The sequence below is a fragment of the Hyperolius riggenbachi genome, chromosome 10 (assembly GCF_040937935.1).
Source record: "Hyperolius riggenbachi isolate aHypRig1 chromosome 10, aHypRig1.pri, whole genome shotgun sequence".
Classification (NCBI taxonomy): domain Eukaryota; kingdom Metazoa; phylum Chordata; class Amphibia; order Anura; family Hyperoliidae; genus Hyperolius; species Hyperolius riggenbachi.
This window is the reverse complement of record NC_090655.1, coordinates 148459208-148474102: the sequence shown is the minus strand read 5'-3', so window position 1 is coordinate 148474102 and position 14895 is coordinate 148459208. Positions and strand designations below refer to the sequence as shown.

At 39.7% G+C, this 14895-nt stretch overlaps 1 protein-coding gene across 2 annotated transcripts in view; it reads right to left on the bottom strand.

Moving 5' to 3' along the window:
- Positions 1-2570: 2570 nt before the first annotated feature.
- Positions 2571-14895, bottom strand: part of LOC137535745 (loricrin-like) — a 48287-nt gene continuing 35962 nt past the window's right edge. Inside the window, exons 4-17 of one of the 2 annotated variants that reach the window (XM_068257614.1) lie at positions 12888-12932; positions 11930-11974; positions 10607-10636; positions 9026-9073; positions 8057-8101; positions 7923-7967; positions 7785-7829; positions 7081-7137; positions 6333-6371; positions 4630-4677; positions 4406-4447; positions 4118-4153; positions 3376-3405; positions 2571-2729 (exon numbers count right to left, since the gene is read on the bottom strand). In XM_068257614.1, the coding sequence (XP_068113715.1) occupies positions 2671-2729; positions 3376-3405; positions 4118-4153; positions 4406-4447; positions 4630-4677; positions 6333-6371; positions 7081-7137; positions 7785-7829; positions 7923-7967; positions 8057-8101; positions 9026-9073; positions 10607-10636; positions 11930-11974; positions 12888-12932 (614 nt within the window). In that variant the 3' untranslated portion in view covers positions 2571-2670. The remainder of the gene's footprint in view (positions 2730-3375; positions 3406-4117; positions 4154-4405; positions 4448-4629; positions 4678-6332; positions 6372-7080; positions 7138-7784; positions 7830-7922; positions 7968-8056; positions 8102-9025; positions 9074-10606; positions 10637-11929; positions 11975-12887; positions 12933-14895) is intronic. The other variant, XM_068257615.1, reaches the window with a different exon arrangement.

Genomic DNA, 14895 nt, shown 5'->3' with positions numbered 1-14895 from the left:
AATTTTCTGCAGACGCCTTTGCTTGTGCATCCCTATTGAAATGAACAAAAGACAGACAGCTGCATTCCAAGCGCAAATGACTCCTACACTAGTGGACTAGTGGTAGGTGTGCTATGAAGAGGCACTTCTGTGGCTTACAGCTCTGCATGAAACTATATTTCAGACTACAAGCCATATGGAGGGCAACACCTGGCAGTGATCGTGTACACAGGGTTTATTTGGGTTGGATTTTAGTATACTGTAGACATGGGAAGTGGATGAACATTTAATTGTCAGAAATTTTTTTTGCAAAGAACGTTGGCAGTCGTGGATGATTTTTGCCCTTGCTTGGCCAACTGCTTGTCCTTACATGGGCATTAGTTACTGGATTTAATGCTTCTGGCAGTCTTTTTGGCACTCTCTAGATTCCCTATTTTTAGGAAGACGTTTGGCTGTCTAGCATGAACTTTTGAATGTAATAAGTTAACTGCTATACTGAGAAATAAATTCATGACTGGTAAGTGAGATTGACTTTCAATGTGCTCCTATATGCACTGACTGCCAGGCAGTGACATACATGGCCGGATTTCTGGCAAGGCCACATAGGCCATGGCCTAGGGCACCAGATAAACAAGGGGCGGCCTGCAGACAGTGGGCATTATTTGCAAGTGTCCAAAAAAATGAAAGTGGTCAGGATAACTGCACTATTAGTACCAGCTGGCATCTGCCTGTGCTGTGTTACAGGCAGCTGCAGTCCGTTAACCAAACGTTTGTGAACAGTGTGTGACTAGCAAAAAGCCAGACCTTGTCCAATGACATAGCAGCAGCTGCAGGCAGTTACAGAAGGCTGGTTCTCACGTACTTGGTGTGGGGGATGAAAGGACCAGGGGCAGCACCAGCAAATAGTACAGAATACAGAAGGCAGCGTCTCACAGTACCCATTTCTTAATTATTGATTGGCCAGCGCTGTTACCCTGGAGACAGCAGTGGGTACAGGACTCACTTTTACGCGTTGCTGACCCCACCCAATGTCCAATTGTGAGCCACTTTTGACTATGTGTGTGTGGTGGAAGGCTCCCAGCACGCCCATCACCTGTAGATCGCTTGATTGACCAGTTCCCCCGTGTGACATGATTGATTCACTTCACGTTGCCATGGAGACCTCGGCACTAGCCGCAATAGTGGACACCATCGGCCCAAAAAGTTTGGGTGTGTGTGGAGAGAGGTGGTAGGATACGGTTTCGGTTGGGGCGGCTGGTAATAGTCGGCCTTGGGCGGTAAGAAGTACAAATCCGGCCCTGGTGACATAGCTAAGGAGCTGTGGGCCCCGATGCAAGTTTTACAATGGGGCCCCCCAAGCACTCTATACATAACAATTGATACAGTGTCAGAGGTGCAAGAAGGGAATGGGGAGAAGTTTGTTAATGATTACCACTATTCAAAGTATCTATAGAAGTGATTATTATGAGCACAGGACCAATAGAAAGCTAAATTGCAGTTGAGTGAGGATCCCTTGGGGCCCCTCTGGCCTGAGGGCACCGATGCGGTCGCAACCTCTGCAACCCCTATTGCTACGTCCCTACTGCCAGGTTTTGTCCATATCTTCTCTGCGTAACACACCCCCTTCCAGGCTGTTAACTGCATCTTGCAAGGTGTAAGCTCTATACACCTGCTAGACAATCTATGCCCGAGAACACAATATTGGCCAAGAATCTAGCCTCTATCCAGAAGCCACTCACTTCTGCATTTCCTGGTCGCCTCTCCTCTCTTTTGACAGTACATGCTATTTGGCTACTGCCAAGGTGTATGTCTGTACAGGACTAATTAACCACAGTGTCACCCTAGCAATCAAGAAAAATTCCTAAGAACAACTTTGATCTAACATGTGTACAAGCATTTAGGCCAACAGTAAACCTCAGATATCATCATTGTGTAACTTTGTGTCCATCCAAATATATGCGTAAGCATAGACTGTGTTACCATCCACTGTTGGCATAAGGCCCTCAGAATGAGATGGCCTCATTGTGGCTTTTCAGCTCACACCTTTACATCCACGGGAATTTTTTAACGATACGTTCTCAATATATTGTTCTTTGACGGCGTGATGTGTATATCTTGGCTTCATTTTAAGTGGGTTGGGGGCTTTTCCATATTTTTGTTGTTACTGTGTATGACTGCTTTACTCATGCATTCATATGCCGGTTATTAGGTTGACTGAATCGACCAACATTTGTCTTTTTTGTTCTTATATGACTGGTTTTATGAGAAATAAAAGATAAGCTGCCCAATGTCATCTCATTACTATCTAGCACTGTACAAAACATCACTGTACACACACACACACACACACACACACACACACACACACACACACACACACACACACGCATGGACATATACACACATATACACACTTTCTGCACACATAAACGTTGCTAAACACACACACACTTTCTGCACACACAAACGTTGCTAAATGTATGCCTCATAGCTATATCTGTGAACTAGGTAGTAAATCTGCAACTATTTTATAATAAACTAGAGATACTGAAGATGTTTAGTCTATTTAGAAAAACACAAGATACTGGAGATCAATGATAATTTAATTTAATGAAAGAATCACAAAAGGCATGACTATCGCTCGAGTATAAATCGGGTGATGGGTTATGCCATTTTGATAATCCAGTGTGTTCACTTCTTGGGTGCTCCAGATCCTGGGAGTGGGCTTAGACCTTGGCACTGGCTGGGATCTGGATATAAAAACAGTTTGGAGGTATTAGTGAAAAAACAGATGGATTCAATAATCTAATTGCATTTTTCATTGCTACCAAACCTTTTTGCTATAATTATAGACATATACTAATGTGTTCCCAAATCTCAGAGGACAGCACATTTTTTTCCACTGTGGGCCACGTTCCTCTGGTGGCCCTCATTACTTTCCTCTCCCCCCTCCCTTCCTGCAGATTTGCAAGCAGTTTGTTATGCAGAAGTTGGGAACTTACCGTAATCATACCAATTAATGATCTACTAGCCAAATGTAGCTGCTTAACCAGCCTTAATGTATTATTAGTAAAAAAAAAGAAAAAAAAAGTGTTCTCTCTCTTTCTCTCTCTCTCTGTATGTGTGTGTGTGTGTGTGTGTGTGTGTGTGTGTGTGTGTGCGTGCGTGCGTGCGTGCGTGCGTGCGTGCGTGTGTGTGTGTGTGTGTGTGTGCGTGCGTGCGCGCGCGCTAGTGTGCGCGTGTGTGTGTGTGTTAAATGATGTTTATAAACCAATTTCAATTGAAACCGAGAGGTAGACATAATATTGATATATTGGATGATGATTTACACAAGCTTTTAGTCAGGCAAGTGTTAGTTATATAATGAGTGGGTACCTGTTTTGCCCCATAACCCACCTTGTCCTTGGCAACCTCCAGAGCCAGCTCCTGATTGAAAGATAAGTATTAATTACATTGTATTATATGGAGCAGAAGCTCACAATTTGTCCACACTTGACAGTAACAACAAAGCAAGCAATAAACAGTACATTAATATGCATATTTATAATTGAGTCAAAACTAATGTATGAGTATTAAAGGGGTATTTAGTGAATTTGCATTAATATTTACCCGCCTTAAGGATAAAAGCACCCTGGGCCATATGCAATTCACTTTTCTCCTATGTTTTCTCCTAAGAGATCATTTTTCTTCTTTTATTTAAAACAAACTTTAAGCACTCTATAATTGAAAAAGTACTAAAAAGTACTTTCAAAATGATTTTGAGTATTTTCGTGCTTGCTGGTGGCTGAAAAGGCTAAGGTGTGGAGATATAAACTAGGAGAAATCTTAAGAAAAAAGTAAATAGCATATGGCCCCCCTGAGTTTTATTCTAAAAAAATTTAACAAATGAGTCTTTAATATCCATTTGGTCTGCCCAACTTATGCCCCCCTCTTAGGTAAAGTAATGGAAATAAATGACGCATATGATCAGTTTGATCAGCTGATAGATGTGTCACGCTCTGATTTGCTGTGTGATCACTTCCTGCTTTTGGACATGATCATGACCAGATAATTAGGGTGTTATGCATATGAAATATTTCATGTGGTAACAGTATTAGAAGTGAAAAATATACTGTAGATTAATTCTGTCTCTTTTTACCTGACTGCTGGACTTGGATCTGACCCTGTCCGCCTCCTGTAACAGATGAAAAGCATATTAGTATGTTTATAAAGTCCATCATAAAATCCATCATAACCAATAAGGAAGCTTTTAATGTAATAGCTATAATTGAAGTAATGAATAGTGAACAATATTTGGATATAGGAAATATATATTTTTGTTTATTATTTGTTCAATAGTTTATCTGCAAAGAGAGTTTATTTCTTGATTTTCATTTAGCATCTGATAGTCAGGTTTCTTACGGCAATGTTTAGATATATTGTGTACCTGAGCTCCCCCCTTGGCTTTGGCATTGTCCGCCGCCAGCTCCTGAAAAGAAACAGTAATATCTGTTACTGGGGAAAATGTAACAGAAGAAAGCATCTTATCTGTACAATATTTTCATATATTGTTTTAGTAGCATGACTGTTCATTTTATAATATAATCTGGATTTCTTAAAGTTGTACTTGCCTGTATGTATTTGTTGCTTAGAAAGTTGTAATATATTTACCTGGCTTTCCAGCACCACAGGAGCCCTGTCCAGCACCTCCTGCACTACCTGAATGAAAAAGAAATGGACAAAAGTTTACTATGTACAGTCAGTAAGATGTATCGGTGTGTTTGGGTAAGCGTGTATGTGTGTGTGTGTGTGTGTGTGTGTATATGTGTGCATGTGTGTGTGTGTTAAGGATGGGGGGGGGGGGGTATAAGTGTATCCAACAAGTGAAAACTATTGTGGAGAAACTGTAGTCAAAATACTATAATGAATACCATTGCCCTTTTTTTTTTTTGGGGGGGGGGGGGGGGTAGGGGGTTCTTCAAGAGTTTGACTTGACTTTTAATGTCTCAATGTCTTTTTTTCACTTCTTGTGTGCCTTCCACACTCCAGCTGATGCTGATTAGACTATTGCAAAATACCATACTGAATAAACTATTTTTTTTTTTACAATAGTCATTTGTAAATTCAAGTCAGTGTCCTTGTCTTTGCTTTGCCCTTATTTACATTCTGAAATCTTTAGTTCTGACAGGTGAAGCCAGTGATGAGGATGCTTGATCTCCCAGAGTGCTATGAGAGAAGAATTGTGAATAGCTAAACAGCCTAGGCTAAGCATCACTGCGATGGTAGGGCTGCATACCAATAAACAGCAGTATATACTGTAGATTTAGGAAGAGTTTATGATGCTGGAACCAGAAGAATTGCTGTAAAAGTGGGTATCCTGACTAGTTTACTGCATTCTACTATGTGTCATTATAATGAGTCTCTAACTCTTGATGAAGGACAATTTTATGTTGAGCATGACACCAAATAATGCAAGCCCTGTTCATCAGGTTCAAGTGCAGGAATAGTCAGTTACATACATGATTAACTAACCTGGTTATTGGTCTACATTTGATCCCGATGAAGATAGTTGTGACCAATGAAATGCATTATTTGGTGCTAATAAATCCTGCTCAGTAAACATTTGCCCTTCTTCAGGAGTCTGTCCTGCCCTCCTTTTAAATGTCTTGTTTTTACTTTTTGGGTGCCTCCCATACTCCAGTTGATGCTGACCAGAGTGGTTGCTAGAATATAAAGTTGTATTTTAGCATAGACTGCTAAAATTCTGTTAATGTGTCCATTTGCACGCTGCATACTTTAAAGGGACACTTAAGTCAAACAAAAAAAATGAGTTTTACTCACTTGGGGCTTCCAGTAGCCCCCTGCAGCTGTCCGGTACCCTCGCCATCTCCCTCCGATACTCCTGGCCCCGCTGGCAGCCACTTCCTGTTTCGGTGACAGGAGCTGACAGGCAGGGGACGCGAGTGATTCTTCGCGTTCCTGGCCACAATAGCGCCATCTATGCTGCTATAGCATATATCATATACCATATAGCAGCATAGAGGGTGCTAATGTGTCTGGGAACGCGAAGAATCACTCGCGTCCCCAGCCTGTCAGCTCCTGTCACCGAAACAGGAAGTGGCTGCCGGCGGGGCCAGGAGGATCGGAGGGAGACGGCAAGGGCACCGGACAGCTGCAGGGGGCTATTGGAAGCCCTAGGTGAGTAAAACTCATTTTTTTTGTTTGACTTAAGTGTCCCTTTAAATTGGGTGAGATGTAAGAGTGAATGACGTTTCAGTATTAGTGCACTGATATGTATTCTAATGTATATAATTATCAAACTAGACCTATTGTGCTTTGCTGTGTGAAAATGAATGCACTTATTGATCTATTACCTCCACCAGAGCTCAGGCTGATACTCTGCTGTCCAAAAGCTGTTTCAGAAATATAAAACATGAGTTAGTTATAGCAAGTTGTAGCTGTTGATATTCCATTGAAATCTGTTTATATTGTTACGCCCCAAACACTACCAAATAAAGCATTTATCAGGGTTTTTATGCAGTGCAAAATGCAAACTGTTAAGTAAAGCTTGAAAGGATATTTTATCCCAATAAGGGTAATGGCATATGGGTGGCATGTGGCAGTCTAGCAGAGATGTATAGCATAGCACACATTTATGTAGCTGCAAATTATATTTTAACTTTAGGGTTATGTTTAGCTAGATTTTACTGTTACTAATCAACCATATTTTCACACTGAACCCGCCCACTAATGATGCCTAATCTTAACCCCCCCCATGCCTAACCATAACCACCCCCATGGCTAACATTAACTACTTACCCCCTATGGCTAATCTTAACCTTCCAAGGCCCCCGTCGCCAATCGCTGCAAAAAAACACGCAAAAGGTGCCCATATTTTCCCCTTAAAGCCGATATTTCTATGTGCGCCTATGGCGGCACCCAAACTTCCACCACTAGAGGGCGCCCAAATTTCCCGTCACCCATGTACCATCCTTCTCATTGTTAACACACATTACAGTTATCATTTTGATTCTGTTTACTTTGTTGTGGCAAAATGAATACAGTCATTGATAATAGCGCACATACTGTAAATCAGTATTACTAAAAATAATAATTTCTTACATGCACCGGAGCTCTGACTTTGACTTTGACTTTGACTGTACTGTCCAGCCCCACCAGCTGTTTTAGAAATATATAAAAAGAAGTTATTAGTTATAGAAAGTTGTGGCAATAGATATTCCATTGTATCTTTCTCTTAACGAAATGCAATTTGCTTGAAATGGTGCTTTCGCTTGAAAGATTCAAAGCATATTAGTATTGTACAGCAGAGATTCGCAGCAGCTAGAGATCTCTATAACTAGCTTTGTTTAGCTTGCTTGACAGCTGATGCTGTATCTAGCTAGAACACTAAGTTAAGTCTATGGAGCTACAAATCACTATCAGCCAGCTACTTGTAGCAGAGGTGCAAATGGGACATAGCCCATACTTTAACTAATTCATTCAGTTTGCCAATTGTCATAAATAAAACTGACAACACGACTTCAGTCTCACTATACAATCTTTGTTAGATATACCATGCATCTATGTAGTATGATGGTGAACAGACTGGATGCAATCAGGTACAATCAGATTTAATTCTGTATCAACTTGGAATTACTTGCATCTAAATGACCATTATATGTCATCACTGCAATCTTTATAGTGGATGAGATGAGAGAGTAACCAGTTCATTATTGGTGCACTGACATATCTTCTGATCACTGCAATTATCAAACCAATTTTTGTTACTTTGTTGTGGTAAATTAATGAAGCCTTTGATTGGTTACCTGCACCGGAGCTCTGAGTTTGTATGGCCTGTCCAGCCCCACCAGCTGTTTTAGAAATGTAAAGAAAAAAAAAGTTAGTTAGAGCAATTAGTGACTATAGTGGGACAATGAATATACTAGTAGTTATTGATGTATTACCTGCACCAGAGCTCTGGGTCTGACTATACTGTCCAGCCCCACCAGCTGTTTTAGAAATGTAAAAAAAAGTTAGTTAGAACAATTAGGGACTATAGTGGTACAATGAATGAACTGGGTAGTTATTGATTTATTACCTGCACCGGAGCTCTGGGTCTGACTGTATTGTCCAGCCCCACCAGCTGTTTTAGAAATATAAAACAGGAGTTAATGTTAATTATATTGAAATGTAGTAGATATAGACATTTCCTTGTATAATATTTATATGGTCATATACACAATACATATAAAGGATTTTTGCTGAGTACAAAGTGTACACTTTCCTGAATATAGTGGCAGCTGCAATAAGGTTAGTAAAATAGCAGTTTTGTAGATACAGTCTTAGGCTCGGTTTCCACCACAGCAAAAAACTGACATGTTTATTCTCGTTTTACTGGGGTGAAAAAACTGACAGTGAATGGATCCTATTTTATAAATTTGCAAAATAACAATAATATACCCTCATACATACAAAATAAAAAACTGATCCCCAACATAAATATTGATGTTGTTTTTTTAAATGCTGTCACTTTGTTTTTGTTTTTTTGATAGTTTTTTACAAGTGTTTTTGTTTTTATGTGTAGATTTTTTTTATTGTAGGGCACTTTTATAACAGCTTTCTAAGTAGAAAAGAAAGTGAAAGTTAGGGTGGTTTTTTTGGCACTTTCAATGAATGATCTCTGCTGTTTGTTACAGCAGAGATCATTCATTATTCAGGCATTTTTATTGACTTTGGTATGTTGTTGGTATGTCTGATATTGGCTTTGATATGTTCCCATTCACCAATCTGTGCTGTAATGGCTGGTGACAGGGTGAGCACGGGTGCATGTGCACATGATATGCTTAGAACCCTGAAGATGAGTATCTACGCCCCTGAGACATTAGATGAAGTCTTACGGGCCTAGATATACTGCCCCAATCACAGCAAGTGGTCAAACTTCATCACTGTAAAGCAAGTGAGCAGTAGGAACAATGCAGTCCTTCCCATTCGTCATGCACTGGCTAATACTCTAATCAATACACATATCCTTTTTGTGGTATGATTGACATAGTCACTGATTTATTACCTGCTCCAGAGCTCTGACTTTGAGCGTATTGTCCAGCCCCACCAGCTGCTTCAGAAAAATAAACACAAATGAGTTTAATATTATATCTTGAACCTTTAGACATTTCATTGTATGCTATGTACATTGTTATACCAAGCAACTGCTTTATACAGTAGTCACAAAGGGTTTTTGTGTAGTGACAGATAAGGGATACAGCATTCAATAGCCATCACACAACCATTAATTAGCATTTTTTCAGCAACCTTTACTATGTATCTGATATCACACAGGTAAGTGTGGACTATCATAACTACTTAAATGTAGACTGTCTTTAGATAATTTAGTCCATGATTATTGGATTGCTTATGATACCCTCACTGGAGATCTACATGGATCACTGGAGATACCTTAGTTAGCTAGGTGCAGTATTTTGATTTCATATTGTGAATGTGTTTTAAAGAGGAGCTGTTAGGTATAGGGTCTCAGAGAAAATAAACACATATATCAGTAGCTAAATATAGGCTGTACTTACATTACATATGCATTTCACTGTCCACGTTTGGATTTCACAGAATTTTTATATAGTATATGCAGAGAATGATGCTCCTGACAGCTCATGGCAGGCTCCATGTTTGTCTGTCTCCATGAAGCCAAATGTGTGGTCATGTCCTCCCTGCTTCCTGATCACAGAAAAGCTCGTACTGAATAACACTAGTTTGCAGTGAATATTAATTAGCCATGTGGCTAGGAACAATAGCGGACTCCTGCAGTGTACTCTGCCGGGAGATTAATCAGTGCTGTGCGCTGGACTGAGTTACATGCTATTGTTACTTGACCCTGTAACTTCTCATTAGCAGCCGAGGGGAGGGCCCCAGAATGCTTTGCAGTATGGTTTGCGGCTTGCGTCCTCTTAAGAGCTTGGGTCTAACAGCTTTGCTGATAAGCACACATCAAATGAAAGAGAGATTTTTATCTTCACTATTGCCTTTTTGGCTTCCGTCTAAACTGTTTAACACAGGAGAATAGAGGTTTAAATTAGCTTCCGCAGCCTGACAATTACTCTTTAACAAATCTCAAGAATGATGCTGTAACGTCCTTCTTATTAGCGATCACTAATAAAATGTTAATTTCCTGCATTGATGCACCTTTGGGGGCATTTAGTAAGCAGTATGAAATTGGACCAATCATGATGGGCTGCAACCACATTTGATTGGTCCCATTTCAATCTGTACACAAAATGCAACTGCATTTTCATCAGTCTGGATAAATCTCTTCTCATCATTATTAATGTGCTGACAAGTCTGTAGACACACTATGAGCACTTTCTGAGTGCTTTTCTGACCATCAGTACTGTGTAAGTGTTTTTTAAAAATGCTTCCATTGACTTGCATTAAAATTGCGGTAAAATCACTGCAATTTTACCGCGATTTTACAGCTATTTTAATTCAAGTCAATGGGAAAATTTAAAAAAAAAATGCTCAGGAAGCGCTGATGGTCAGAAAGAGCTCATAGTGTGTCTACAGCCTTAGTCTTATCATTTCAATGATCAAACTAATTATTTTTACTGTTAGGATATGACTTACACAGTCATTGATTTCTTACCTGCACCGGAGCTCTGACTGTACTGTCCAGCTATTTCAGAAAAATAAAAAATGTTAGCTAGGACACGTATTTGTAGATACTCCATGGTATACTATTTACATTGTTACAGGCAATAACTAATGTACAATTTATAGAGAATTTTGTCTAAAGCAACAAGCAAACTATACTTAAAGGACAACTAAAACTATAAAAGTCATCAATTTACTGCCATAAAGCTGCTGACTGCAGAATAGTTCATCTGTACAGGGGACACCACCCTGTGAAGCTGTTTGCAGACCATTCAATTTTTTGTTCTCTTCATCAGCCCACATTCTAAGCCACACAACTGCGGCAACAATATAGGAGCAACTCACTCCTACTCTACTGAGCAACGGCAAACAACCAATGAGAATAAATTGATTGTGCACATGCACATTAGGTGATATGAAGACAGTTCAGGAACGAGAGGGCTCCTCTAAGTAACTTGTTACTTGACAGAATGAAGCTAAACATATAATATATTCGACAATGTCTAGTACTAGAAACTATGTGGCAGGTACAAACACAAAATTGTTAGCAACCGAGCAGTCACTTACTTGCTAATACCCAAGAGATTAGAATTAAATTAGCACGTGTCTATCATTTGTTGCAGAGACATGGGTAGTCATGAATTAATCCAACATAGTCGCCAGGCCCAGCATTTTCATTTCATATTATGAATGTGCAGTTTAACAAGTCTCCAGAGTTCTGTTTATGCTTAAAGAGAACCTGAACTGAAAATAAAAAGTCAAAATAACCATACACAGGTTATACTTACCTCCGGTGTAGTCTACTACTCAATCTCTTTCTCCTCTCCTGCGTCCTATTTGTCCACTGTGATCAATGGAATTCCCTGTCCTCCATTTTGAAAATGGCCTTTACCCCATAACAGCCTCCTGTCAGCACTCTGTTAAACTGTAATATCACCCACTTGAGCCATATGGAAACATTGGATATTACCTTGCACATTCAGTTGTAACTGACAGCTGCTGATATATAACTGACAGCAACTGGTATATTTCAGTTCTGACAAAATATTGTCAGAGCTGGAAGGGATCACTGTAAGAAGAAAATGGTGAGATTTTGAGAGGAACGGACGGTGACGTTAGTACGTAATATTAATTTGCAGCTACGTTCCCTTTAAATTGAATCACTGTTGTCACTACAGTAGGAGTAGGATTGTTCCATGTACCTTCCTTCTCAGTGTTAATACAATGACATACATTATATTGTAATCATTAAAATCATTAAAACCGTTTTCTTTAATTTATTGTTGTATAACTGATGCAGTCATTGATTCATTACCTGCTCCAGAGCTTTGAACTTGAATGGACTGTCCAGCACCACCAGCTGTGTCAGAAAGAAAAAAAGTTAGATTCTGCAAGTATACAGTGCTCATAGAGGGTATTTGTTTAGTATATGATTCAAATGCTACATTTAACTTGAAATGGTGTTTTATACCAGTAAGGGTTATGGCATGTAGGGCGACGTGTAGTAGATACTTGTAGCAACTACTATTCTCTGTAATCAGTGCGTAGCTAGTTTGAAAGTTGCTTGGAGCAACATATTGCTACTGCTAGCAGTCAGCACAACATGTAGATAGTAGCTGTTGGTAGCAACTAGTATAAAACAATGTAATCATTGTAGCTGTTAGCTGCTTAGCATACACCTACTAGCAACTGAGAGATACCACTTAGAGCAGACCTAAAATCAGAACTTCCTTTCTGCTCTAAAAGATAAGCAACTGCATAATAACCTTTAAAGGAAAACAATTCTTCTTTACAACTTACAGGAATCTTACAAAAACTCAGTGCAAAGTTTACATCCTGGGAGCACAGAAAGCGTTAATCTCCAGTGTTTACATATTAGCCCAGAAAAAGGGTACAACAAGGCACAGTTCAGACATAGCTAAAAGCTCTGACTAACACTTGCTAATTACTTGCTGATAAGGCCTAATCAGACAGGCTAATCTCTCTAAAGTTGACACAGTGAATTTCTGAGGAGCTATATGTGTTTTCCTATAAAGTTTATGTCTGCATAAAAAAAAAACGGAGTATATTTAATCATATGTTGCTGAGACAAAGACAGTCACTCACAATTATTTCAATTATTTCCAAGTTGTGGCTCTGGGTGATACGGCTCAGTCACAGATCTGTCACTGTGACAAATCAGCTGGTTTGGTTACCGCTAATGTGGGGATGCTCGAATCTATGTAACTCTTTTTATATTGCTATGGTAAAATTGATACAATCATTGCTTTTACCTGCACCGGAGCTTTGAGTTTGACTGTACTGTCCAGCCCCACCGGCTGTTTAAAATAAAAAAAGAAGTTAGATTGCAAGTTGTAGCAGTAGAAATTCTTTTGTATGCTATTTACATTTTTATGCCCGACAACTAACATCTGTAGCGTTTATAAAGGGTTTTTTGTCCAGAAGGAAATGTAAACTATACATTATTAGCAGCTGTGTGGCTGGCATAAAACACGGTACAATTTCAGCTGTTAACAGCTTAGGAAACTCCTAGTAGCAACTAAGAAACTATATTTTATTTTAAATGAGTATATTATAATACAATTTCACATTGTAAAACATCATGGGTCATGTGAAATTCATTTGTTTTCCTTAGTTTTCTCCAAGTTGATATTTTCACACCTTGGCCTCAGTTCACTAAAGGAAGTTCGGTAAAATCATTTAGGGCGGTAAAATACCGCATTCGGTATTTTACACTTTATTACCAAATTCACTAAAGATTTTCCGCATGAGGCAGATGTTTGGTAATTTACTGAACAAACATGCTTCAATTCACTAAGTCTTGCTCGGTAAGTGTCACTTTCTAACTGTGGAGTAGGTTAGCACTGAGGTAGGAAGCTGTGTATGTGGGTCTGGGTTTTCTGTCTCTAGTGCATCTCCGACACCCCTTTAGATGTGCTGCCGCCACCAGGGGGAGCTCTTCGGTATAACAGTATACAGATTTTGACATCTAAAGGGATGCAGAAAAGTCTCATAAAATGTCACATTCCCCTACTCTGCTACAGTGAAGACCCACCTTCCACCATGTAGAATCAAATCAGCGTGAGAAGCAGTGCTCCCCCTATTGGCTGCCTGGCTCTCCCTATTGACTGTCTGTCAGTGATACTGCATGGAGAAAGCATGGAGGGAGTAAGTTATCAGCTAGTAAGAGCTGGAGAAAAATATCAAACACTTTTGTCCGATTTACCAAATGCATAAATCTTTGTGAATTGCAATTTCTTGACATTTCTTGAGACAGTTACAGCACAAGTAATTTACTCCACTAATCAGTAGTTCTAATTTTCTGTGCAGAAACAGGTTCAGTGAACTGGAATTTGGGAAAGTGATTGGTAAAATCAGCTGTTTTCAGCATTACCGAAGGCGTTCATTTTTATTGAATTGAGGCCCTTGTCAATAAAATGCCCTTTAAACCACCAGCAATCAATAAAATACACAACATAATTTTGATCGCACTTTTTCTACTACTTTTGGTACTTTTTGGTTTGCAAAATGCTGAAAAGTTATTTGAATGCAAAATGAAAGATAAAAAATTATCACCTAGGAGAAAACTGAGGAGAAAAAGGGATTTGCATGTTGGCCCATGCGTTGCTGAGATATGGACATCATTCAGCATCATTTCTTACCTGCGCCAGAGCTCTGAGTTTGACCGTACTGACCAGCCCCACCAGCTGTTTGAAAAAAAAAAAAGTTAGAAAAAGCAAACTGCAGTAAGAGCTCGCTCAGACTATGCACGCTGCCGTGTGCATTTTGGCAGTGCGCATAGTGTCCAACACGCAAGAATGGTAGAAGGGCATAGACAGCCCTTCTACTGTTCCCATTGTATTGCGCTGCGCAGCAGCACGATGCGCTATCGAACTGCTGCATGCATTTCTGGGAATTGCAGCGCAGATCCCATTCACTGTAGTGAATGGGACCTCTAGCGCAGTGCATAGTAGCGCAGATGGCGTGCGATCAGACGCGTTGCATTCCGATCGCACAGCCATCTGCGCTAAATGATGTGAACGAGGCCTTACAGACATTTCATTGTATGCTATTTACTTTGTTACACTCAATCAATAACATGTACTGCACTTTTTTGTTTTTCAGAAGAAATGCACTACTGTGTGGCTGGCAGCACAGTATAAACAAATCCATAGTTAGAATTTAGGCCTCATCCCCACTTGTGGGGTGCTTGCAATACAGGTAGCAGTGCACCATAAATAGCAATTTGCCTTGCTCTCCGGTTCATTGTAATGGATGGAA